Below are 27494 nucleotides of genomic sequence, written 5' to 3'. Positions count from 1 at the left end.
TTGGTCTAGAGGGGGCGGATCCACCGGCTGAAAACAGCCGCTAGATCCTATTGGTTCACGATCTGTCCCATGGCCCGCCTCCCACTTCTATGCCAGAAATTGCAGCAGGTTACCCCAGGCTTTTATTTTTCTTCCTATCGCCAAAATAAAAGCCTGGGTTTCCGAGGCTAGTCCTATGCCGATAAAGTCTACCTGTAAATGGCTGATGTCGGTCATTAACAGTGGTACTTTAAGGAACTTTTGAAATAAGCATAACCATGCAGCTTTGGTTGAGTGTAAATCATAGACATAGAAAGGTAGACACCTCCTTCAGCTTTAGGGCATATGCATCGGGAGACCGAGGGAATCGGCATTGCTTCCGCGTGCGTCACACATATGGCAATAAAGCTCTGTTAAATTGTGGTCCCGGAAAAGACACACTGTGATTGGCCAGTAGTCACTTTGACTGACAGCGATCCCTCTGTTTTTACCGGACGTCCGTTACTTCGTCACTCCAATGAACTGCAGAGGCGGACGAGTCTAGTGTTTTATATCCATGGTGTATGGCCTGTTGCATTCTGAAACTTCAATTTAATTGCTTGTACAGTAACCTCATCAAGAAGCTAGATCCATAGAAAGATCCAGGATTTCCTCCGTGGCTTGACTGATCCTGGATCTGCTGGGGACAATTTTGTCTTTGTGTTTTCACAATGATAAAATGTAGAAACCAGGTGGTCACTGTCATTGAACAAGACTACGAAAAACACATTTATCATAAACTTCTGTCTGTCTGTCTGTCTGTCTGTCTGTCTGTGTGTGTGTGTGTGTGTGTGCGTGTGTGTGTGTGTGTACTATATGTGTGCAGCGGATATTTGGGGATGTTCAGGAAAAGAACCTCTACCTCTCACAGCTCGTCATCCTGGACACACTGGAGAAGTGCCTGGCTGGGGTGAGCATTTGTCCTCCTTCTCTTCTCTAAGACCTGTGTTCTCCATAATCTGCTGTTTTGTCCCAGCCTTTTGACAGCCCAAGAGCTTCACCAATCTGTAGTTCTTCACATATTTACTTGCGACGTGTTGTTTTGATGTGAAAACCTTATATTAGACACCTTGCTGATTTTGAACCTCAGTGGCCCAAGCAGAATCCCTGTGACGCCATATGCAAACGGCAAATCTTTTCTATGTTCACCAGTGCCTTACTCACATCAGTCAAAACCATATGCACGGCGCATATACTTGTATTTGTTTTCCACCCATATTCTGGAACGTCCCGGTGAGGATGCACTGTGATTGGCCAGTAGTCGCTTTGATTGGCAGTTCTGCCTTGTTGTTCCTTGTGTCCAACATCTTCCTTGTGTTGTTGCAGTTATGCAATAGCCCTAACCTAAACCTATGACCTTAACATGACACACGTGTAACATTGTGTTGAAAAATGCTTTGGATAAAAGTACACTTGTGGTGGGATTCAAACCCCTAATCTAGTGCTCTAACTCACTACGCCACAAGGTCTCTGGCTGAGTGTTGTTTGTTATTTGAACTTGGCCCTTTGTTGTATATATGCTTTAAATCCAATCATAAAGAATACACCACTTCTTACTTCCCTCACACTCACTGGTTACCAGTGATACTAATGAAGGCTGTGTTCCATTCTGCTCAGAGTCAGTGTTGATATTCTAATAGCCTTAAAATAATATTTAACCAAAATAGCCCTCACTGCCAGCTGTTTTTCCTTACCTTTTCAAGTAGTCACAGAATATCTTTGTTTTTTGATCGATCGTTAACGGACATGCTTTCTGTGCCTCAGAAGACTTGATGACGGATGGAGATGCGTTTTCTTTTCCAATGTCTTCAATGTCTTCGTGTTCCGCTTCCGCTGTGATTCCAAATTTTTGCGACCAGCCCCATCTGGCCAACTTATAAAATAAACTTGTCATAGCTCGTCATTTGCAGTGAATGAGTTAATTAGTACCATTGGTAATAATGGTAACACCTGAAGGAAGTAAGGAGTAGCCATATGTCTTGCCAAAGGTTGGGCAAAGGAGAAACACGATGTCTGCTCATCTTAGAAACCCCATTCAAGCTTCACAATGTCAGGGTTTCACAGTTCGACCAAAATGACCAAAATGCAAGAAATGATTTTAATTGGACCTGGATTTGGTGCACCTAATATTCAGCAGAGTTCTGCCTCAAAGTCTGAGACAGCAAATGTAGATTTTAGTGAGCAGTTTACTTCAAAATGAAGAGAAGAATAATACCAGTAAGACTCCCTAATCGGCATTTTATGTGAGCTGCAGTGGAGGGGGTCCTCCACTGGGGGCGTCACCACTTTTGCATCCGTTCTGGAGCACGAGGAGTGGGTGGTCCCCGGGAATTCCCCGTGAGCAGCCCCGTTGGGGTGGTCATTTGGTCATTTTTGCACATTTGGTCATTTTTTACACTTGGGGGTCCCCCAGGGAGCTGGGGGTCCCTGGGGCTCGGGGGGTCCTTGGAGGTTGTAGTTTGGCAGGCAAGGAGTGTGTGTGCAAAATGTGGCATGGATCGGGTCAACGGTTGCGGAGATATGAGCAGGGAAAAAGTGTGACGTGTGACCACATTTGGTCATTTTTCCTGGGGCTCCGGGGGTCCTTATTAGAATAATAATAGCTATTTTGCCAAAAAAGGGATCGGAGCGCGTTAATGTTACACCATAAGCGAGAGCGTCATCATAAAATGCAGTGCGGAAGACCGAGTTGATAACATTAAAGTTTGTAACCCACTTCTATAGACGCGATGAATGTGTCGCAGTCCAACAGAGCACTTCCTCCCACCCACTCACACACTCAGTAGCATACTCTGTTGCTCTCGTCTTTTCCTCTTCTTTTGAAAACGACATTGGGTGATCAGTAAGTTCAAGTCATATAAGCATTTATTGGACTTCCGGTCAGCAATGTAAAAATCCATGTTTCACCATTTCTGCTGATTAGGGCCATCATCCAAGATAAAATGCACTTGTGTTGTTTTTACAGCTTATTGTTGTTGACTTGCTGCCTTGATGATGAATCATGATTTGAACAGTGCAAGCTGATTGACACTAACAGCACTTAATATCTGAACTGGGTGTGGGTGGGGCCTATACACATCATTTCACCTTTTAATCTATATGGAATAACTCTCCTCTTAACTGTTATTATTAAGACATGTAAATTATTCCAACACATATTACGGTATCGTATGCTGTTTGTGTCAGCTATGTGTGTGGGGTTGTCTTTTGGGGGTAGTTCTAAACATGTGACAAAATTAGTTGCCATGTCTCTTCTGTTTAAGTGACTTAAAGGCATTCTGCTGTCCTCTAAACTTGCAGGTCATTGGCTCTGACCTTCTCAAAGCCTTTTTGAATATCTGTATTAATTTATTTTTACCTCTACGTTCTACAGTAAACCTAACCCTGTATGGGACATAAAGCCCCGCCTCTACTTGTCAAACTCCAAAGACAGCGGTTCAGAGCCAGTATCCCTGACGGCTCTGCTGGGTGGAAGTAACTCGCCAACCTGTGAATCCATCCATCTCCCATTCATCTGCATTTACTTGAAAGCCTTCCCGAAACAAAAGGCAGAAATTATTGAACGTCTCTGTTCTGCGTTCAAGCAGACACGGACCTCTGGTAATGTACTTAAGCCCCCATCAATCCTGCACTCCCTCCTTCCTAGAGGTACCTCAGTGACCCGCCAGCCCCAGATTACATTTGCAGGTGTTTCCTTCACTTGAGTTAGTGCTGGGCCAGGGCCGCTCCAGGGCCGGGCCTCCGATGGGAGCTGTGGCTAGTTTCCTGAATAGGGCTTTTTTTCTTTTTTTTTTCTTTTTTTTTTTCATTAGCGCACCCGCGGATGGAAGCCAGCTGCTATCCTGCACATACTTACATACTTGTTTAAGCCTCTCTTTTTTTTGTGTTGTTAATGTCTTTTTCCCTCTCTGTAAAACCAATCGAGAGAAACCCTCTTGGTTTCTGGTCCTGATATGTCAATGTATGTCGAGGTCTGTTTTTCAAAGCTCAATTTACTGCTTATAGGCCAGGCTGCGTGTAGTATAATCCAGAAGTTGCTAACATCTCCGTATTAACCTGAACTCCATGTGCTATGGATCAAGCTGCTGGCTTCCATTTAATTCAAATAGAAGTATGATGGGTGAGTTGATACTTATTTAAAAAGAAAAGGAGACAGATATGAAATATTTTCTCTCTTTAATCATGAAGATTCAGTTCAGTAGGCCCTCATAAGATAGGCAGGTGCTACTTGTTGCAGTCCTCCGTGCATTGCTTAAGGCTTTTTTTGTTTTTATTTAGTCACTCAGCCAATTCCCCTTGAACAATGCACTAATGTACACGGTCTCTGTCCGTGCCAACCCCCACAATTTGTCTGAGTGTAGAGAACCGCATTATCTCCTCTGAATGATACACATGGATTCACCAGCCTCTTTTCACCTGACACTGAGTTTCACCGGGAACGCAAAATGTGTGTAGAGTAACATGCCATCACTTCCAGTTGAGCTCCCTGCTGAACAGGCGCCAACCAACCTGTAGGAGCTGCTAGTGCAGCAACAAGAACACAAACCTTGTCATATAGAATTTGCATTCAAGAAATACACTGGTACCGGTGGTGTAAAGTAAATAAGTACATTTACTTAAGTACTGTACTTATGTACAATTCTGAGGCATTTGTACTTAACTGGAGTATTTCCAATTACAAATACTTTTACTTCTACTCCAATACATCTCAGAGGCTATATTGTACTTTTACTCCTCTACAATTATTAGAAAACTCTAGTTTCTAGTTACTTTGAAGATATAAATTATAATCTTATAAAACATGCATTAACAACTTTAGCCCTAGCCGATCTACAAGCTTGTAGATCTGCTGCAGTATATTTTACTTATAGTAATACATTATTTTGTTATTTTCCCACCACTTTACTGGTACTTTCTCTAACCCATCTTTCTCTACGTCTCTCCCTCGTCCTCTTTGTTTCTCTTTCCTCTCTATCTCTCCTTTGCCCCCCCCATCCACCCCCCACACACACTTTCTCTCTTTACAGCAATCCAAGGACTGTTTGCGTCTGGATGAGACCATGCTAGTAAAGCAGTTGCTTCCAGAGATCTGTCACTTCATTCATACGTACCGCGAGGGCCACCCGCACGCCGCCGAGCTGCGGGCCTCGGCCTCGGGCGTCCTCTTCTCACTCAGCTGCAACAACTTCAACGCCGTGTTCAGCCGCATCTCCACCAGGTTAATGCTGTCACAATTATTACATTTTACGTGACGATTCATTTTCACACAAACAATTGCGATTAATGATTTAATTGTATTTTTGTCGCTGAACACTGGAGCATATGAATAGAATTTATGTTTGGCTTTGAAGTTGCACAGGGCAGATATGACAAATAACCTAAATATACAAAGGAATGACTGGCATATTTAATAACTTTATTCTTTATACATTTATAGTGGAAATGGGGCATTTTGGAGGAAGTCACTTTGACTGTCCAGTCAAACTCTTTTTATGAATTTATAAATGTATATTAAACCCCATTTTGTCAACAGACAACTGATGCACATTTTGTTCTACTGTATATCATAAACTTGAGGTGCTCGATTGGCAAATGACTTGTCGCGCACCGGAAATAGTCCATCTACAAGCTCACAAAGAGTTGAAATGTAGATCTGCTATTTTCAGTGGACGGCACTACTGCACCATTTATCGCTGTTTATTGCATTGAAACACAGCAGCGCTGGATTCTCACCGACTATACAGTATGTTGTGATTATCATATCAGTTCTATATGTACTGTTAATGACACCCAATATGTCTAATTACACTGGGAGATATAATTTATTTTGTTGTGTCCGACTAGACTCATTTGTACCAAGTCTATATACTCTGTCAGTAACCCAACATTTAGTGTCAACTCATTGACATAGTTTTTTTTAGTTATGTCGTTCCCTGACACGCTTTCAGAGATTTTCACTAACCTTTGAAAAATCAAAGAATATGCGTGTTCACGACTGGTGTCCTGGAGTTGGAAAATAATCCCTGTCCACTCGGCGCCGATTCAATCTAAAGATATCCGTTACCATGTCCACCTCGTTTCCACCACTTGTCCCATAAACTAACACTGTAACACTGCTTTTTAATTTATTTTTCCAAAACAAAAGTGAAAGCTAGTTTTGTTCCGATTACGTCAACGTGTCAGGTGACCTTCCTGTTACCCCGGAAATAATTGGTGATCCATAAACCTGGGGTACAGCGCCATCCATCACTTTCCAGTCTAGACTAACACTGTGGCTTTTTCCTTTTTTCCACACAAATGCACTTATCCAGAGACTAGCCACTCCCATCTCTTTGTTATTGGGGCTTCCAATCCCATCTCAATTGGGTAGATGAAATGACATGCGTCCTGTGCGAGTATAGTAATTGTACCTCGGACGTTGCTTTTGAAAGTAATCCTGTCCAACAAGAGCTTTAAGTTTGATGGCTCGAGTCACTGCATCTCAAACCAGGGGCGAAAGCCTCTCATGTACCCTGTACTGGTGAACAAAGTGTTTGTGTCTTCTCCCAGGCTACAGGAGCTGACGGTGTGCTCAGAAGACACAGTGGATGTCCACGACATAGAACTGATGCAGTACATCAACGTAGACTGTGCCAAGCTCAAGAGGTTGCTCCAAGGTCAGCCGAATGTCCTCACAATCATTGCTGATAATTATTTATCAAACTTTGTAAATAGTTTGTGAAATCCCAACATCTTACACATCAAAGCTATAGTGTGTATATACCTCAGATGTACAGATTATCGATGTTGTATTTTTGGTGTTGTATTTTAACACTTAAGTTGCAATGATTTTTTCTCTTCAATGTCCCGCGATGCCATGGTCTCCATAGACTTCCATGTAATTTATAGTGCACGGATCGTGCAAGCCCATGCCTAGATGATGCACCACGTGTGTGCACACTGTTCACAGCTTTCAAACAAAAAAATCCACTTGGAAATCCGTTCAGGCATTCATGATTTATTAGCCATTATGTTTTCTTCAAACATGGCTGCCATGTTTGAAAGAATGGGTTGGTATGGGGGTTAAACATGCAATTTCGCGATCGCGATCATGCCTAATACATTTCTGGAGGTCCAAAAATCTTTTTGGAAAAAGAATAATTGAAAAAAAAAAAAAAAGGTTTTCTTCAAAAACGGCCCAAACTCGGGAAACTCGGGGTTGGCACAGGGGTGGTACCTTTTCAAACTCGGGAAACTCGGGGTTGGCACCAGATGTGTTAACATGTTCTTGGTCTACTTATGTTGTTTAGATGACTATTTCTAGGCATTTGATTTATTAATCTTGATTATTCTATTATTGTGCTATCCTTGCTTATTGTAAGTCTGTGGATTAAGAGCGTCTGCTAAATGCCTACATTGTAAATTGTAACTATCCTCACAAAATCGATATACAGGCAGGCAGAAACTGCAGTACTCATTCATAATAAACACAGTTTTAAGTCTAGGTTGGACCAAAGTCGGTACCGTCGGTATTCGGTACAGTGTGTCGTATTGCCTCTAATGGTGTTTTATTACTTTTCAGAAACTGTATTGAAGTTCAAAGCCCTTAAGAAGCCTGCCCAACTAGCTGTCATCAACAGTTTGGAGAAGGTAATCCGTTCTAACCAGTTTCCACATTGCATCAAGCAAGATGCTGACATTATGTCAGGTTTCTACCTGTAAAGATATACAGTTCTGGGAAGGCCATTGCTAGCTGAGCAGTGTTTTCCGTTTTGTGGCATCTTCTCTTTATCTTTGAATGTCAAAAAAGAGAGGAAAAAAAAGAAGAAAAAAAAAAGTTTGGGGAGACACCAGGAAAATATCTGGGAAATGTTACGATGTTGCACTTTTATCAGTGGACTCATTCATACATCCTGTGTGTGTGTGTGTGTGTGTGTGTGTGTGTGTGTGTGTGTGTGTGTGTGTGTGTGTGTGTGTGTGTGTGTGTGTGTGTGTGTGTGCGTGCGCGTGTGCGTGCGCGTGTGCGTGCGCGTGCGTGCGTGCAGTAGAGGTCATTGTGACACTAAATGGCGTTGTTTCTCCTCAGGCATTTTGGAACTGGGTGGAGAACTACCCAGATGAGTTCACCATGCTCTACCGGAGACCACAGACAGACATGGCAGGTGGGTACAGACTGAAGGGCATTCTTTTTTTAAGCCACTCCTGCGGTATTAGATGAGGGGAGAGACACAGAAAGCAGAGGACGGAGAGAGGTGGATTAGGATAGCATGTGACAAGGGTCCCAAGATGGAACCTCAAACCTGTGAGCACCGCAGTGCACCCGAACACAGCTCATGTATTGAATGTTGAAAACAAGGACATGTAATTTCTGCCAGATGTCTTTTTCTACTTCAACCCAAAGTTTTAGTTCGAGTCAACATTTCGATACCAGTGGAGTCTTAGAGGAAGTAACATGAGTTTTTGACTCTGATCCTCTTTATTAGTTTTGGCTAATTAGATTTGGCTCTAAACAAGCTTCCGATTGGATTTGGCTCCAATTAGCCTGGCCTCTCAATGTCTCTGGAAGATGAAGGTAAAAAGATCCTTCTATAGATGTTTAGATCTGACCTCATTGTGCCTCGGTCATGAAACCTTGTGTGGGATGATGGGGGCCTGCCGGAGAAATGCAACTGAAACCTTTGAATCTCTGGCTCACACACCTCACAGAGATTACGCAGATGTAACCTTTAGAGTTAAAGTTAAAGTGGATAGTGTGTGTTCGTTATTGCTTGTGTGCGTGTACTCGGGTGCATTTTGTGTGTAGGAGTCTGAATCTGTATGTGTGTGTGTATGTGTGTGATCCATCAGAAGCTGCTGAGAAACTGTTTGACCTGGTGGACAGCTTTGCTGAGAGTGCCAAGAGGAAGGCTGCGGTGTGGCCACTGCAGATCATCCTCCTCATCCTCTGTCCAGAGATTACACAGACCATCTCCAGGGACACGGTGGAGGACAGCAAGGCCAACAAGGTACACACACGCACGCACATATGCATACACACACACACACACACACACACACACACACACACACACACACACACACACACACACACACACACACACACACACATGCTATTGCTGAGCAATTAAGTGAAAATACATTGAAACCGACATTGAGAAACAATAACCGAATAATCGAGAAGCAAGTCTTGTTTGTTTTTTTCTCTTGTATATCAACAAATTAACACAATTCTAATAATTGTTTTAAACAATCAACTTAACCCTATAATATATGCCACCACTTCACTTAGGCCCACCTCATGCCGTAACGTGTACTCGATCTGTTAGAACGGATACCAGTTACAACATGTGGTCAGATTCTAATACAGATGCCCAGTGATGCTGCTAGCCCAGCGGCCTGTGTCTCTGATGCATATTATTAATAAAGGATGCATTAAGCCAATCATCACGGCGTGAATCTCTCTCTCTCTCTCTCTCTCTCTCTCTCTCTCTCTCTCTCTCTCTCTCTCTCTCTCTCTCTCTCTCTCTCTCTCTCTCTCTCTCTCTGTCTCTCTCTCTCTGTTTGCCACCTCTGCATGGCCTTTCTGCATGCAGTGAGCTGCAAGCTGCGCAGGGCTCACCGAAGTGAGCCGCACAGCGGAGCGAAACTCCCGACGCTCGTCACAAGGAAGAAAAAAAGAGACCATTACGGCTACAACAAACTGTATAAAAACGGGTCAAACTTTGGCCAAATTGTTAAATATAAGAAAGAAACATTTTTGAAAATAGCTGATCTATAAGCTCATAACGCTCAAAAACATTTTATTTAGGACCCATAGCATTTTTCGGGGCCCATTTGAATGATTACCTGTGGGTCCCTGGACCCATTACATTGAAAACCTTGCAACATCACTGGACACCAAAACACGACAATTATGATATACATAAACATTAATTGGTTAACACAAATGATAAATGTAAATGTTGTTTCGGACTTAGAGCTGCTTCTGGAACTGGTAATCTTGAAATGGAGACCACCCAGAACACGCACGCACGCACTCACTCACTCACTCAGGCACGGTTTACGAGCAGAAACATTTAACACGTGCGCGTCCCTGACTTTGTCTCCAGAAACTGTTCCTGGACAGCTTGCGGAAGGCGCTGGCCGGCCAGGGAGGCAGCAAACAGCTGACGGAGAGTGCAGCCATCGCCTGTGTCAAACTGTGTAAAGCCTCCACCTACATCAACTGGGAGGACCACTCTGTCATCTTCCTTCTGGTGCAGTCCATCGTCATGGACCTCAAGGTGAGTCTGCCTCTTCCACTCCTTTTATTACTTACTGCGCCAGCAGAATGCGCACAAGTAGGCCATACATGGCCACGAGTGCACAAGGAGCAAGTTGGCTCCTCAACAGAGTGCAGTCTAGTTTTTCACTGGGTTTTAGGGCTTCAACTCTCGTATTACTTTATTAGTGATTATTCTAACCAGAAATCATTTGATAAATATATGTATATACATACATATATACATACTATATACATATGTGTGTGTGTGTGTGTGTGTGTGTGTGTGTGTGTGTGTGTGTGTGTGTGTGTGTGTGTGTGTGTGTGTGTGTGTGTGTGTGTGTGTGTGTGTGTGTGTGTGTGTGTGTGTGTGTGTGTGTGTGTGTGTGTGTGTGTGTGTGTGTGTATATGTATGTATGATATGTATATGTGTATACTGTATATATATATGTATGTATGTTGCAGATCGGCTTATGTTTTAACATTATTCGGCCGATCTGCTAGAAGCACACGTTCTGCAACTATTGGATATTTGAATTATATGTTTGGCGAGCAACATGAACATCAAGCACTGTAGATGGAATTGAGTTGACATGCATCTCTCTGTCCTCCCCTACCTCTTCCTCCAGACTTTGCTGTTCAACCCAGCCAAGCCCTTTTGGCGGGGGACAGGCAGTCAGAACGCTGACGTGGACCTCATGATGGACTGTTTTGTCTCCTGCTTCCGCATCAATCCGCACAACAACCAGCACTTTAAGGTACATTCACACAAATAGGAGAGGCAGAAATCATTATTAGCCAGTAAGTAAGCCTTGCAGAGCCATGTGGCCCATAGGGCAGGACCCTATCTCCTGTTTCTGTAGCTCCAGGTATCCTGATGACCCCCTGCACATGATGTCAGTACAGCAGGGGTTTTCAAAGTGGGTGACAGGGCACCCTGGGGTGCCGCGACGGCAGTCCAGGGGTGCCGCGAGATATTTGGAATTTATTTGGACTTGAAGAAATATCACACACAACCCGTCAAAAACGGTGTGTCGTTTTACCTCGTACAATTTCAGTTCCCGCACCAGTTCAGTTGGATCAGCACATGTAACGCAGTAACGCACCCATTTACATCACAGTAACTATAACACTGTTACCGAATAGGAAAAGGAACACATTACGTTATTAGTTACAGAGAAAAGTAGTTGCGTTGTTGTAACGCGTTATTCCCAACACTGCTACTTATTAAGTAGGAACTAACTATGTACCAACCTCACAATACTTGGTTAAAATATGTAGCTGAAAGATTGTAGTGTCACTTGGGGCTGCAATGATGTCAATGCACGATTGCATGCTGCGTCGGGTTACTATAGTAACGGGAACAGTGGCAATGAGCGCTATGAATGTGGAAAAGAGATGCAAGAAAATGAATGGAGTTGTATGATGTGAATGTGGACTTGTGTAGGAGGACAAAATGGCCTTGATAGATGAGAAAATCCCTCTGTGGGATACTTTGCCACTTCTAACTTTACATCAGGCTGTTAACTCATACAGTGCCATCCGGCCACAAGGGGTGCTAGAGTGCCAGAAATTTCTCCATTGACCTTCTTTATAGCTTTCGTCGACCCTCTCCCAACTGGCCTGTGTTTTCACTCCGGTCAATCCTATGGGTGTCCAGAGGAGGAAGCTAGCTGACACGTAGCCAAAATGCTAACCCATTTAGAAGCCCGATCTAAAGCTATTTCAGCCGCAAAAAACGTTCTCTTTGGGTCTGGGGACACAATCCGGAGAAAATCCTGTCTAAAGATGTGATTTATTATTGGAGTGGGCGGAGCGATTCGGCCGTTAGCGCGAATACGGCCGTGGATGGCCGAGTCTAAGTCCCGGCCAAGGATGGACGTCTAGACCGGGGCTTCGTTGAGGCCTCCGATAAAATAATTCATTTTATTAAATATCCCGGACATGTTCGGGATAGGCACCCTGGAATACGTCGCGCCGCCTACAATGAACATTTGGTGAACATTGGGGGGGGTCTAAACTTTATTTTAAACCATTTTCAATGGAATAAATCGTCAGAGCATCTAGCGTCTCTCGTTGGTGAGCGCTGGGCGAGCCGGGACCACCCACGTTGCTCCAAGCAGCTCGGGGTAAGTAAAATAGCAAATAAAAAATTGTTTTTGATCCCGAATATCCCGAACTAGTTCGGGATAGGCACTAAAAGGGTTAAAGGGTTAACGCTGCACCATACATCTTACAGAAACTGTGTTTGCTGAGGTCGTAAACAAAATGATAACATTTGTAGAGGAAATGAATGAACACATACCCTTGCCGAAGATATTTTGACACTTCTTGCACCTCCAAGATTTTTCTACCTGGCCGGACATCACAAAAGAAGACACCAAATGCAAACAAAGTGTGTGATTGGTCAGAAATTGAAGGCGCTCGTTATTTTTTATTTCTGAAATCTGCTGGCAACTTACTGTGGACGGTTTTGAAGAAAGGTTGGCTGACGAGGTTTGGAGGTTGAGGTTAAGCTTCTACAAACACAGCCAGATGGCATTCTATTCATGGAGAGAGATAGGACACACTTTGTCCACTGAAGCAGTGTATATAGTGGGCAGGATGTAATGTTCAACAGCCAAAGTGAAGCCACGTCTTGTATAGAACAATATTGTCCGCAGGGAACTTGTTCGGTTTCAGCATGCCTAAACGAAATTGACTTCTTCTGAACTATGTTGCCATAGTTGAGGTTAATGATTTGTGAATGAATGTAGTCAGTTAGAAATCAGTTTAATAGCCTCACATGTGCACAAGCATGCATGACTGTTGACTGCCTTTGACTTGTGTCTTGGACAACAGTATTTGTCTTCTTTTGGAATTGATGCACAATGAAGAATAAGTACACTGCTCAGTGGGATTCATCACGAATTACAATAACATTTGCGTAATTTTGTTGTTCGGTAATTCCAAGGACAAAAATGTATCCTATAAGTAAGGTTTATGGGTCCATCCGCCTTAGTCCCGTCCTCCACTTTCCTCTTGATATGAGTGCATGCTAAAAAAATAAAAATGACTAATTGTTTTCCTCTCCTCTATCTCCCCCTGCAGGTCTGTTTGGCCGCCTCCTCTCCTTCAATCTTTCACTTTGTCCTGGTCAACTCCTTGCACAAAATCATCACCAATGTAAGTAATCTGTACCCGGGGACATAATCTGTATACTATGGATGGGAATAATCTATAAACCATACTGGGTATGTTTGATGGGTATAATCTATATGGACTTCATTATGTATGGGTATACTGTGTGCAAGTACACTTAACTCATTTAGTGCCACCCTATCACCACTAGAGGGCGCCCAGTGGCCATAGAATAATAGAGATATGCTGGTAATGCATGCCCAAGCCCTGGAGCCATGACTTGCCAGAACACTTTCCTTTGTGCATGTACAGGAAGAGAATGAAGTTAGCTTGAAGTTAGCTATTGGCTACCAAGCATTTTAGAAGATCTATTTTCGGCAATTTAGCCACGATTAAACCTTGCACACCTCATGCATGGGAAAAAAACAGAGAAGAATGAGCTCTAAAAAATCCAATGCAATCCTGGATTGCATTGGAGTGGATTTGTGCAGTTTGTTACCAGCTTTCAAACAAAAAATCCGATTGGAAATCCGTTCAGGAATTCTTGAGATAATAGCCATTATGTTTTACATGTTATGTAAACAAAAATGGCTGCCCTGTATGTTAGATGGGGTTGTATGGGGGTGGAACATGCAAAATCGCGATTGAAATCATGTTCACTAGATTTGATGGGGTCCAAAAAAAAAAAATTCAATTTTTTTTTTTTTTTTTTTATATCCCGAACTAGTTCGGGATAGGCACTCTGGGATGCGATAATAATCCCGAACTAGTTCGGGATAGGCACTCAATGAGTTAATATGGGGATAATACGTACAAGTGTCCTTCCTGTCTAGGGGAATAATCTGTACAAGTATACTCTATGGGCGCATCTTATCTGTGACTAATTTCACTGACGTGTACACGACAATCTTGAAACCGAATATTCGGATATCCGAAAATTAATTGATGAATTTATTTATTGACATTAACACGCAGAAAATAGACAACATTTAGCACATTTCAATCTATTAGGCTAAACCTCATTTGAAAAAATATCAAGAGTATATTGAAAGCCTTTTAATAATGTTTATACTATTGGAATCTGCTCCAAATTAATGAATTGCATCACCAGTGATAGACGTAAAAAAGTAGGTCAAATACCAATGAACTCCCCAGCGCACCGCAGCGCAGCTGGACTGACTGGACTCGTCTCGTGAAGCGACCTGCTCATCTCTCCTCAGTTACATTAAACCATTATTTATGGCATTAGCAGCCAATTTATGATTGAGACTACTTTCTCCATGTTCTCACATCAAAATGGATTATTCTTCAGATGAGCAGATCACACTGATGGAGCAGGCAATAGCCTACTCGAGTCGAGGTAACGAGTGATTCACATCCAGTCGTCTTTATTGGATTTGATTTCTCCATCACCACAACACTTTGCCATCAAAGCATTCACAAAAACTTTGCATCGTAGCAAGTTTTAAGAGTAATGAATGATGAATGATGCTGCTCAATCACTCAATGTACTCATGTTGAAGCAGCAGAAAGACAGACAGCCTGCTGCTGCTGCCGCTGAATGCTGCTGCCAGCGTTCAGTGCACTCGCTCTGGGTCATCGTGACCATTTAACTGTGTGACAGTCAGGCTCCGCAAATCACCCATGGTAATTCTTAATTTGCTTATTTTACTTGTTAAAGCAACCTTTTATTATAAAGAAATTACATTAATATGGGTGCAAGATGCAAATGTTTAATAAAGTTCATATCTCAATAATTAAAAATATATTTAATAGAATAATCGAATTTTATTTACAAACCGAATAGTGGGATCAGCCCAGTTTAGTCGGATATCCGAATAATCGTGCACATCCCTAATCTGTATGTATGTGTAATTGTGTATGTACGGTATAATCTATAAACGTGATCTGTACCTAAATATAATAGGATCATAGACCAATTGGTTAGTTGTCATAAAGGAAATTCTTTGATGGACTTGATGGAAGGATGGACTTTATCCGGCTAATTGAATGAATTGCTGCTTTTTTCACGCTTTTGTCTTTGTACTGATTTCTTTTGCAACTTCTGTTTGTGTGTTCTCTCTTTCTCTCTCCTAGTCCCACCTGGACTGGTGGCCTAAGATTGATGCAGTATACAGCTACTCTGGAGAGCTACGCTTCATGTTCTCAGAAACCCTCAACCGGGTCATCCAAGGACTCAGCACACATGCCCCGCTACGCATGACGCCGGTATGACCATATCACACGTGCACACACCAGGGGTCATCAATATGTCCATACCCGTCAAATGTGTCCGTGGCAAAGACATGGTATTTTTTCGTGGCAACTTATTATTATTATTATTTTTGTTATAATGTTCTTATTTTAATCACAAGACCCAATTATTGGTTTTCTTCAGAATATATATATATACACACACACACACACACACACACACACACACACACACACACACACACACACACACACACACACACACACACACAGTATATATAGTTGACACTGTAATACTACAACCCTATGGCATTTTAGGAGTCCAACTAGTATTAGTGGTTCTCAAATGTTTTATCCATTTGGTTCCATTTGTACACTCTGAGTTACAGACCTGTTATGGTCATTTCTGGTAATATTATTGTCCACTCAGAAACGTCCACCACAAGCCAGCACCCACACATGTTTTACTTTACACCTGTTGAAAAGAAGTTCACAGATTGTGCACTAGGGGGCAGCACATCATCTGTGGAAGAAATGCATATATCTGAAAGCTTTTACCTCTACCAGGCAAAGAATAAATTCAGTTGATAAAAAGTGTGATTTCCACTTGGTAGCAATGCTCAGACATACTATTACTAATTCATTTAAAATCTTAATTAGGATCATCATCATTGCCTACGTTTCAAAATGTTCAGTTGAATAATATTTGTGATACATTTTAATAGAAACCCAGTTATGGTACACTTTCTCTATAAAATACACATACAATACATTAATGCATATCAACCTACTACTGATTGATTGATTCTAATGGATTAATATAAATATGACACTTGCTGACCAAAAGAATGAACTTGAAAATATTTCCACTGTGGTCCTTAAATGCTTGTCAGGTTTTTCTATGCAATCAGAAGAGAGCTGACTGCCTCTTCCTCTTGTCAAATGTTTCTATGACCTTCCGGAACAGACAATGAAGTGTGAAAAAAAAAAAAAAAGAAAACATGCAGAAAACCACATCTCGAGCCCATGCCATGCAAGCAGACTGAGCCAGTAGATCACAACAGCATGGTAGAAAAGAAATATGACTTTACAAGAACAATCTCAAAGAGAACACCAGCACTCACAGAATAGTCCTTAAAGGCCCTTTTTTATTTTATATTAACCCATTCAGAACGGGTACACTATATTGTGTATCATTATTTTATGCTTTAACTATTGAAAAATAGCAGATATACAAGCTCACAGCGTGGCACCGGAAACGGTCCTTTTCACTTAACTGGAGCTCAGTTAGTCTGTTCTTGAGAGACTACTATGTCAGTGGTTCTCAAACCTTTTCATGTGAAGGACCCCCAATGATATGTAGTTGGCCACGGACGCGCATCTCAAAATATTTAGTTCCAGGGACCACCCAGAAGCAAAATATTCGTTACAAACATTCGCAATACAAATATTCAAAGATTTGCACACATTTTCACAACTTTTTCAAAAATAGCAGATCTACAAGCTCACAGCGTGGCACTCGGTGCCGCACTGTGAGCTTGTATATCTGCTACGCGCTGTGAGCTTGTATATCTGCTATTTTTCACTGGTTAAAGCATTCAATAATTCTAGGCCTAAATGGGTTAAAGTCGGCAAGGTATGCTGCAGAGCAGCCAGCAACAACGAACGCGTTTCGGCGTTACGCCTTCATCAGCGTTGTATACTGTGAGCAAGCGAAGTGTCACATTTCATAGTGTCCTGTAGGAGCGACAACTTCATTCGTCCGAGTAGCCAACATAACAGCAAAGAAATATGACCTGCTGCCATATCAACAAAAGGTGCCGTTGTCATTATGAACTTTATGCTCCAACAGAGTCTGACCTTCAAGGAGAAGATGACGACCAGCCTTAAGTTCAAAGAGAAAGGTGCAGAGCTGGACACGCGAAGTTTCAAGTGCCTCCTCCTCGCCTTGGTCAAGCTCATCCATGCAGACCCCAAGCTCATGCTGCATGTGAGTAGGGCTGAAACTAGGGCTGTCACGATATGACATTTTACATGACAATTAATTGTCACTCAAATAATTGGCGATTAACGTTTTAATTGTGTTTTTGTCGTTGATAATTAGGGCTAGGGTTCTGTTTGGCTTTTAGGCTTTGAAGTTGTACATGGTAGATATGACACATAACCTAAATATACAAAGAAATTACTGACATATTTGACAACTTAACTTTGATAGTGGAAATAGCCGATCTACAAGCTTCGCGACGCGTTGTGAGCTTGTAGATCTGCTATTTCCACAATTTTTTACCTTTTTTTTTTTTATATATGAACATTTTTCAACATAGAAACGATTATGACGATTATGAAAAATAATCACGATTATGTCAAAAAATAAATCACGATTAGACGATTATGTAATAATTGTGACAGCCCTAGCTGAAACCATTGATTGCTCAAATTGATCAAGATAGTTATTAGTTATCACGTAATCGTTTTAGTCATGTGTAATGTGAACATTTCTCTTCTGGGCTAACAACGCCCAAATTGAGAATGCTCGTCTTTGTTACATAATAAAACACATACATAATAAAACACATACTTAAGTTTGGTTCAGATAATTTGTAACAAGCATTTACTACCATTTTGAATTGTATTAACTTATCTTACAATAAATGCGAGAAATCTCTGAGTATGTATGTAACCCGCGTATCTCGAGAACCGTTTGTCCCACCGGCTTCAGATTCGGCTCGCGCGTTCCCTGCTGCGGAGTGCTGTGCCCGGCCTCGACCCGACGCGCGGTTTTCCGGGACCGGCGCGAAAAGTTCGGACTCTCCGTATGCGGAGCTGATGTCTGACATTCCGGAACCGGCATGCGCGTTCCCCGCCGCAGCGGAGAGTTCAGTGCCCGGTCTTGCCCGATCTGATACGCGGTTCTCCGGAACCAGCCCGAAATTTTTGGAATCTCCTTATACAGAGCTGATGTCTGACATCAGGGTTTTCCGGAACCGGCACTGAGTCTGCAACACAGTCTGAGGCACAGACAGATACAGAGATCTCCATAATGGGCATAAAGGGACACAGACAGACAGATACAGAGATCTCCATACACGGGCATAAAAGGGACACAGACAGACAGATACAGAGAACTGCATATATGGCCATAAAATGGACGCAGACAGACAGATACAGATATCTCCATATATGGGCATAAATGGACACAGGCAAACAGATGGTCAAAACGGGTCCTATGACAACAGGTACAATGGGGTTTGCATTAAAGGGCGGGGCATTCATTCCCTATTTACATCGTTCCCGAGTTGGAGAGATCTCCATATATGGGCATAAAATGGACGCAGACAGACTAATTTCTCCATATATGGGCATAATTGGACACAGTCAAAACACTTCTAGCTGTTATTAATTGTATTATGTAGATTACTCGGCTAGTCTAAAACTGAACTGACAAATTAATTGATTACACTGCCATCACACATCAGTTCAAAACACCGTTGGTGGCCTATAAGGCGACTAAAGGCATGGATCCTGCATACGTACCTTCAAGAACAAGCCTTCCCAGCCCCACTCTCTGAAATCAGCAAACACAGGAGTGCTGTCCAAGCCTTTTATAAAACACCCCAGACAACTGTTATGGAAGAAATAATGTTTCCGCCAAGGGTGAAGGAAAGACAAACTTTATTAAGATCATAATCATCATAGCAGGGCCCAAGCAGCCTGGCTTGCTAGACCGTCTCTCCCATGGCCCGACCGGGCCACAGCCCTTCTGGGCAGAAGCCTCTCTGAGGTGTCGTTTTAGATGACTTTTTATACTCAAAGAAGTCATTCCTAAAGTGGCCTGACTGAGAGACATTACCCCTGTTGTGAAGTTAAACACTTTACAGTCCGTATGCAATGGATTTTTCTTTTGAACAGATAATGTGCACATTGGCATTCTACATGCCACATCTATGCTAGTCTCTTCTCCCTTATGGCTCCCAAACAGTAGAATAAACATACCTCACCTCTAGCACTTCACTCTATTGGTATCGTTTCTTGATTGCGACCGTAGGTCGCTACTTACTGTAGAAACCACCACAAAGTGTCCGTCTGTGTGTCAGTCTGTCTGTCACACCTCACACGTCACACTCTTGCCCTGCTCATATCTCCGCAACCGTTGCCCCGATCCATGCCAAATTTTGCACACACGTTCCTTGCCTGCCAAACTACAACCTCCAAGGACCCCCGGAGCTCCAGGGACCCCCAGGTCCCTGGGGGACCCCCAGATGTAAAAAATGACCAAATGTGCTAAACTGACCAAATGACCACACCAACGGGGCTGCTCACGGGGAATTCCCGGGGACCACCCACTCCTGGTGCTCCAGAATGGATGCAAAAGTGGTGGCGCCCCCAGTGGAGGACCCCCTACACTGCAGCTCACATAAAATGCCGTAACTCCGGCTAGGAGCGACCGGGACAGCCGGGGCCGGTACCTATTCGTCCGCCTTGCCGGCGCGGAGACCCCACCCCTCATTTCTCACATGGCCCTCTTCTAGCGCCACCATGAGGCCGATTCTTGCAAAACACATTTTTGGACACTGCTCCTACAATTTTTGCCCTAAAATCACGCAAATTGGTACACAGTATGTCTACACTCATCCCATCAACATGAATCTCTCCCATATAGCGCCACCTCCAGGCCGATTTTTAAAAACACATTTTTGGACACTGCTCCTACAGATTTTGCCCTCAAATCACGAAAATCACTACACAGTATGTCTACACTCATGTCATCAACATGGATCAGGAAGATTTTGGCAAAACACATTTTTGCCCTATTTGTGGAGATAAGTGACCTACGGTCGCTTATCTCCCGATTAGGGAGTCTTACTGGTGGTACTTTACTGTAACGTCGCTGTCAGGTGGAAACCTTGTATGTCCAAAACCGTTCCTTTTTTGATTATTATTTTAAAAACTAGTTCAAGTAGAGAAAATAGCTGATCTTGTGTGGTTGTAGATCTGCTATTTTCACTAGTTTTGTTCGACAGTCTTGTACTGAAATACCCGTTTGAAATGAGGTTTCTGCCTGACAGTGACGATATGCAAGTTTCTTCAAGGCAATACTTTGTCCTCTGCACTCCGTTTGTGTGACTATTTACCTCACCCATGTTTCAATAGTCTCTCTGGATAATGAGGGCGACCGTTAAATGCTTAAGTGATATTTGTTGTTCACCTCTACTGGCTGTCAAATGGAGAATGGTTTGCTATGTCTGTCGTTGTGTCAGAATCCAGTGAAGCAGGCCCCGGAGGTCCAGAGCAGTGCAGCAGAGCTCATCACGGGCTTGGTACAGCTGGTTCCTCTGGCCAGCTCAGCCCATCTATCCCAGGTATCCCAGGAGGCCATGGAGGTGAGACTATGACGGCTTCCTAAATTCTCCAAATGCATTTATACCAAATAAAACATCAGATTTATAAATGCACCATTTACCATTTAGGTTTAATAGGGATGGGGGAATTTAAATGGATGCATGAACCTTTTCATCCTGAAACCAAAGCACTCGAGTCTCAGTCCGTATTCATTAACCCATTAAGACCTGGAAAAAAATAAATATGAAAAAAATAGCAAATATCCAAGCTCACAGTGTGCTACGAGCTTGTAGATCTGCTCTTTTTGAAAAATCGTGAATTCTTTGCAAATCTTTGAATATATCTTTTTAAAAGCGAACATTTGTAGCTCAAATCTCTGCTTCTGTGGAGCCCTGGAACAACATATATTGAGAACCACTGATTTAGAAGATAGTTTAGAAGACATTTATAGAATCGGGTCAAAATATTAAAAGACTGCCACGAAGTTGCAGAATCTTTATAATTTTTACACCTGCAATTGCTAGTTTTCATTTTCGTTATTCGAATTCGCATTTTCACTGCGGTCAGCTGTCTGTTGCGTAGATTCAGAATAATGATGCACTCCGCCCCTCCCCCCCATATTAGCCAATCAAATTAATTTATTGCAGTTACTGTACTGAAAGGGTCAGGTTATCTGATGATAGCTGACCCTTTCAGTACACTAACTGCAATAAATTAATTTGGGCAGATTGGCTATATGATGATGATGATGTAAAGTTGGGAATATGCCCAACTTTATGATGATTTACCTCTTTCTTTTTGCGTGTCATTACCACTTTAATGGGATCCAATCCAATCTTGACGTAACGTATAAAATAATCTTTACCTGTAACTACTATGTAACTTTTTCTCCTTTCCTTGTGTTGTGTCCTGTGTCTCCAGGCTCTGTTAGTCCTCCACCAGCCTGAGACCATCGAGCTGTGGAACCCTGACGGTCCCATTGAGACCTTCTGGGACATCAGGTACTTAATCATCCTCTTTTCCAGTACCAGTCAGCATCTCCCATGTACTACAGCTAACTGGGCAGATATATGGTATACTATTATGTGTCTTCCCTACCTCTAGGGCTAGGCTACTGCCGCCCCAATATTTATATTATAATTAGGGTTGCCTACCTGGGCCTTTCTCAGTTGTGTGGTGCAGCTGTCGGGTCACGAGGAAGTTGCCGGGGTAATAGTTTGTACAATAGACTGGCTGCGTTTGTTGTCCCCCCCTACGGGTAGAAGTGAAAGCGCTTTAGGAGGTGCACTGCCCTCAACATGCAATTCCAAATTTGGGGATGATAGGATGTTGGATTCATGATCTATGTGATTTATGGCAGTTTTTGTAATAAATAGCCCCCACAGATTTGCAAAGGCAGTTATGGAGTATCAATACCCCGTTTAACATGCGATAATGGAAGTTGGGGATGTTTTAATTATCGTGATAGTATCATAAATCTCTTGGTCACAATAATTGTTTCATATCGTCCCATCCCTACTCCACTCCCATTCAGTTCCCAGGTACTATTCCTCATCTGCCGGAAGCTTATCGGTCACCAGATCGTGAATGGGACAGAGGTGCTCAAATGGCTGAGGGAGATTCTCATCTGCAGGAACAAGTTCCTTCTCAAGAACAAGGTTTGATTTGATGAAATTACTATGAGTATATTAATAATAATGTTTACCAGCACTGGACACTTTTGATAACCTAAATGTTCATACAACAGTAAATATTAAATCCATGTTTGCATGGTATCACAAGGGTAGTAGAAGCAAAAGCAACATTATTATTTTGATAAAAATATTCTTTATCATCCATGAGAGATTGTACTTCATAAAGCTTTTGCTCAGCCATAATAGACTTGGTGTGTGTAATCTGATTATTGTAAATTGCTCTGGATTAAGAGTGTCTGCTAAATGCCTAAATTGTAAATGTAAATAGTGCCCATATTAATAATTTACTAGATACTAAGCTGTTAAAGCTATACTGTGTAAGTTGCTCAACTAGTGGTCTGTAGCAGTATAGCAAACCGCGGTCGCGTCTGCTTTTTTCGGCCGTTTTTCGCCGCGGACCGGGCCGTCAGACCACCGCGTCCGCCTCGCCTCGCCGAGACGCTTTCAATGAGGTCTCCCGTGTCCCTCTACGAGCAGCGGTTGGGGAGTTACATGCTAGACTCCTAGACCAGTGTAAACACTGCAGTGTACTTCCTGAAGGCGTGTTTCCTAAACCCACCAGAGAGCCCGGCAGTGTATGATCTGCGCTGTGATTGGCCGGTAGTGTATCATGTGTGTATGATCTGCAATGTGATTGGCCATCGTATACACAACGTATACGGATGATGCAGATGACGTCATTTTGCCGGGAAATCCCGCCCTTGTCAAGGCTAAGTAGAAAACATATAAAGAAAAGGCTTTTGGGGCTGAAATGAACGGAGTGGGAGTGGGGGTTCTAAAACTTTAGCGATTTAATAGTTAGGACAATTTTAAGATATGTTTTATAAAATAAGTTACATAGTATAACTTTAAAATAATTTGATTACAAAACACAACACAAGACTTTTTTTAGGTGAAAGTTTTGACCCACAGAAGGTGCAGCTCTCCTTCATCTTCCTGAAGAGATAAAGGTCATCTTATTGTAGTTTGCCACCGGATTCTATGAGACCATCATCATCCCTTTCTCTCTCTCTCCTGTCAGGAGTGTGCCACCCTGGGGAGTGGCATCCCCTTCTGCCGACAAGCCCAGACCAAGCTGGAGGTGTGTCTGTACATGTTCCTGTGGAGTCCGGATGCGGAGGCGGTTCTGGTGGCCATGTCCTGCTTCAGACACCTCTGTGAGGAGGCGGACATCCGCAGCGCCGCCGACGAAGTGCCGGTCCAGAACATCCTGCCCAACTACGTCACCTTCAGCGAGCTGGCCTCCGTCAGCAACATGATGGGCACAGGTCAGACTGGCTGGGGGGATAGATAGATAGATGGATAGATACAGTTGTGGACAAAAGTATTGACACCCTTGCATTTGTTTTAAAAAACCCAACACAATTTCTTCCAGAAACTTGGCAAATTAAAACATATTTTGACATCAACATATGTACTTATTTGGTTTGCAGAGGAACACAACAATAAAGTGGAATAAATACCGAATCCTAGCTCATTCTACACAGAATACATTTACATATTTTACATTTTATAATATGACAAAGTTCTTCACACAGGCATAAAGGACTTGGCGCCGTTCGGCATGGCACACGGTATTAACGTTCAGAAATGCACACAACAGACGTTCAACATAGGACATTAGGAACACCAAACCCCTCAGGAATAAGTGGTACCATACCTGAAATCACTTTTGCATAAGATGGCAACCTGGCAAGCAATGAATAGGACGTCACTTGTCTGAATCACCTCTATTGTACTGCAGGGATTGCACATTTAGATCTCTCACTCTCACTCACACACACACACACACACACACACACACACACACACACACACACACACACACACACACACACACACACACACACACACACACACAAAGTCACACACAGTCACAGTCACACACTTAATCCTTCTATATGATATTTTTCCCGTTTATCACACAAGTTGTCTTTATCAGTGCGTCTGTGTCTTGCTAGGCCGTTCTACCTTGCAGAAGAGAGTGATGGCCTTGCTGCGGAGGATAGAACATCCCACGCCAGGGAACATTGAAGTAAGAACATCACTTTAAATCAGTATTCTCAACCTGTGTGCCGGGGCCGACCGGCAAAACACTATGAGTTTAATAATAACGGGAAAAAATACAGCTCACGGTATTTTTTGTTTAAAACATTGAAAAATGATTTAGCATTGTTACTCTGAAGTAGAGCTCTTCACGGGTCCAAAAAATGGTCCAGAAATCGAAATGGACTGTAAATTTTCGCCCGATTCCGACCTGTTCCGAAATAATAATCAAATTACAAAACGATTCCGTCCCGTTCCGACTTTATTATGGGGCGGATAGCTCAGGGGTAGAGAAACCGTTATTAGAGCACGAAGGGTTCCCAGTTCGAATCCGGGCTCCCCCTGAGTTAATGTCGAAGGGTCCTTGGTCAAGACTCTGAACCCCTAATTGCTCCCGGTGAGTAGGTTGGTGCCTTGCATGGTTTCCTCCGCCACCGGTGTATGAATGTGTGCGTGAATGGGTGAATGTAATGCACAATCTCTGTAAAGCGCTTTGGATAAAATCGCTATATAAATGCACCATTTACCATTTACCATTTATTTCTTTTTTCTCAATCTCTGCTTACAATTTGACCTGCTGTCCAAGTAAAATTGTCTCTCATGTTGCTCTTATTTGCTAATAGGCTTGGGAAGACACATATGCAAAGTGGGACCAGACCACCAAACACATTCTCAACTTCCCCAAAAATAAGGCAGATGACGGACAGGTAAGGCTTGATTTATACTGTGTTGCGTGCTGGTGATGTACACCGAAAATAGCAAATCAAAGCATTGCACTTGTTGTGAGCTTGTGGATTGGCTAATTTCAGCTATTTGACTATTTTAATTTAATTTGAATAAAAGCAAAGCTAAAGAAAGGGATAAAGCATTTTCGCTTTATCCCTAAGTTAAGGTGATCTGTCGTGTAATCATATATGATTATCAGCACATTTAATTAAAGATAGTTTTTAATTACTTGGCTTATTACTGTGTATTTGCAATGCCATTTCAATTGTTCCTCGAAAAACTAAATCTGTGACCCACATTTTGTGCTCCAGTGATGTAGTACTGCATGTGGCCTAGATAGATAGATGCTCTTCCTTTAGTCCTCTGCCGGTCACTAAGTGTCCTCATTCGCCCTCCCCCACAGCAGGAGTGGATCAACATGACGGGCTTCCTGTGTGCCCTGGGCGGCGTGTGCCTGCAGCAGCGCAGCACGCCGGGCCCCGCCACCTACAGCCCCCCCATGGGGCCCGTGAACGAGCGCAAGCCCTCCATGATCTCCGTGGGCTCCTGCGAGGCCCCCAACCCCGCCGCCTCCTGCTCCGCTGCCCCGCCCTCCGCCTGCAACGAGACTCCGCTCAGCCACTTCCTGAACCGGCTGCTGGCCCTGCTGGTGTGCGGTCACGACCGGGTGGGCCTGCACGTGCGCACCAACGTCAAGGACCTGCTGGGGCTGGAGCTGAGCCCTGCCCTCTACCCCATGCTCTTCAACAAGCTGAGGAACAGCATCGGGAAGTTCTTCGACACGCAGGGACCGGTGAGTGGCGGCAGAGGGGCCGTCTGGATGGTGGTGACGTTTTTTATTGTCATTTGCACTAGAGGACACACCAGAAGCGACGCAAATAAATTATTGAAAATGCGTCGCAATTATTTCACGTCCAACTTTCATTGTGATGCTTTATTCATTCAGGTTGATGCTTTTATTTGTGCTGGAAAATGGACCTAGTTTAAAAAAATACCTTAAAGGGATAATTCATCCAACAAAATAACCTTTTTTCTATCGAGTACTCACTCTATGGAGACTTGAATTCATGGATAACTTTTTGTTTTTGTTGCATTCCTAAGCCAACAATTTGATGACCTGCAGTGGTTCTCTAAGGAGACACAAACAGCCTGCTTTGTTCCCTATGGAGACAGAGTCTCCTCACATTATTGGCTTAGGAATGCGACAAAAACAAAAATATCCATGAATTCCAAGTCTCCATGGGGTGAGTAATCGATAGACAAAATGACATTTTGGGGATGAACTATAGCAGATCTATTAGCAGGTCACCTTGTATTGCAGTTGTTTTTCGCAGAAACAGATTTGGTTTGGGGGGAAAAAGGTAGACCACTGAGCCGGGCCAAAAAAGTACAATACTGTAGGTTCTAAGTGCTTAAGAAACCTACGGTTCAAAAACTGTAGCCGTGCTGCTGAAGGCTTGCAGCGTGTTTATGAGAAGTGCTGAGGGAGTGTCTGTCAGTGACACTGTGCTGTGTGTCCCTGCTTCAGGTCCCCATCAATGACACCAACACCCAGTTTGTGGAGCAGACCATCGCCATCATGAAGAACCTGCTGGACAGTCACACTGAAGGCAGCTCTGAACACCTGGGACAGGCCAGCATCGAGACCATGATGCTCAACCTGGTCAGGTCAGTGTGTGTGTATGAGGCACGCATGTGCACGCTCACACGCAACGCAAACACATTTTGTCAACTTTCATTTATGTTGTCATACCTGTATGTATGGAGGAAAATGGAAATAAACAAGCAGCTATATACTGTTATTTTATCATATTACTCACTCAACTCACTATAGGAGAGAACCCCAATGAAGCCTTGTTTATACACTCCAGACAATTCCATTGGCTGGACCAATGTTGCGGCCTGGCATCATCAGCAAGGACCACCCCCTTTTGCCATGTATATATTCAAGATAAGCGATTCCCATTTCACCAAATCACTCATCAGGCAAGGAGGGTGTTATGGCAAATATCTCGGTCGTAATGTTCATAGAACACAGATCCATAGATCCAGGTACTCAGGATTAGGGCTGTCACATTACATAATCGTCTAATCGC

At 43.0% G+C, this 27494-nt stretch overlaps 1 protein-coding gene across 2 annotated transcripts in view; it reads left to right on the top strand.

The window, feature by feature from the left end:
* Positions 1 to 27494, top strand: part of nf1a (neurofibromin 1a) — a 116919-nt gene that overhangs the window by 7055 nt on the left and 82370 nt on the right. For both annotated transcript variants that reach the window (XM_080730875.1, XM_080730874.1), the window contains exons 3-21: positions 845 to 928; positions 5046 to 5236; positions 6568 to 6674; positions 7580 to 7647; positions 8084 to 8159; positions 8845 to 9002; positions 10107 to 10280; positions 10888 to 11016; positions 13349 to 13423; positions 15476 to 15607; positions 17445 to 17582; positions 20851 to 20973; positions 21854 to 21933; positions 22467 to 22590; positions 23648 to 23894; positions 24588 to 24661; positions 25296 to 25379; positions 25805 to 26191; positions 26927 to 27066. In XM_080730875.1, the coding sequence (XP_080587001.1) occupies positions 845 to 928; positions 5046 to 5236; positions 6568 to 6674; positions 7580 to 7647; positions 8084 to 8159; positions 8845 to 9002; positions 10107 to 10280; positions 10888 to 11016; positions 13349 to 13423; positions 15476 to 15607; positions 17445 to 17582; positions 20851 to 20973; positions 21854 to 21933; positions 22467 to 22590; positions 23648 to 23894; positions 24588 to 24661; positions 25296 to 25379; positions 25805 to 26191; positions 26927 to 27066 (2591 nt within the window). The remainder of the gene's footprint in view (positions 1 to 844; positions 929 to 5045; positions 5237 to 6567; positions 6675 to 7579; positions 7648 to 8083; positions 8160 to 8844; positions 9003 to 10106; positions 10281 to 10887; positions 11017 to 13348; positions 13424 to 15475; positions 15608 to 17444; positions 17583 to 20850; positions 20974 to 21853; positions 21934 to 22466; positions 22591 to 23647; positions 23895 to 24587; positions 24662 to 25295; positions 25380 to 25804; positions 26192 to 26926; positions 27067 to 27494) is intronic.

The sequence above is a fragment of the Nannobrachium achirus genome (genome assembly GCF_963921795.1).
Source record: "Nannobrachium achirus genome assembly, chromosome: 8".
Classification (NCBI taxonomy): domain Eukaryota; kingdom Metazoa; phylum Chordata; class Actinopteri; order Myctophiformes; family Myctophidae; genus Nannobrachium; species Nannobrachium achirus.
This window is presented reverse-complemented; position numbering and strand designations above follow the sequence as displayed.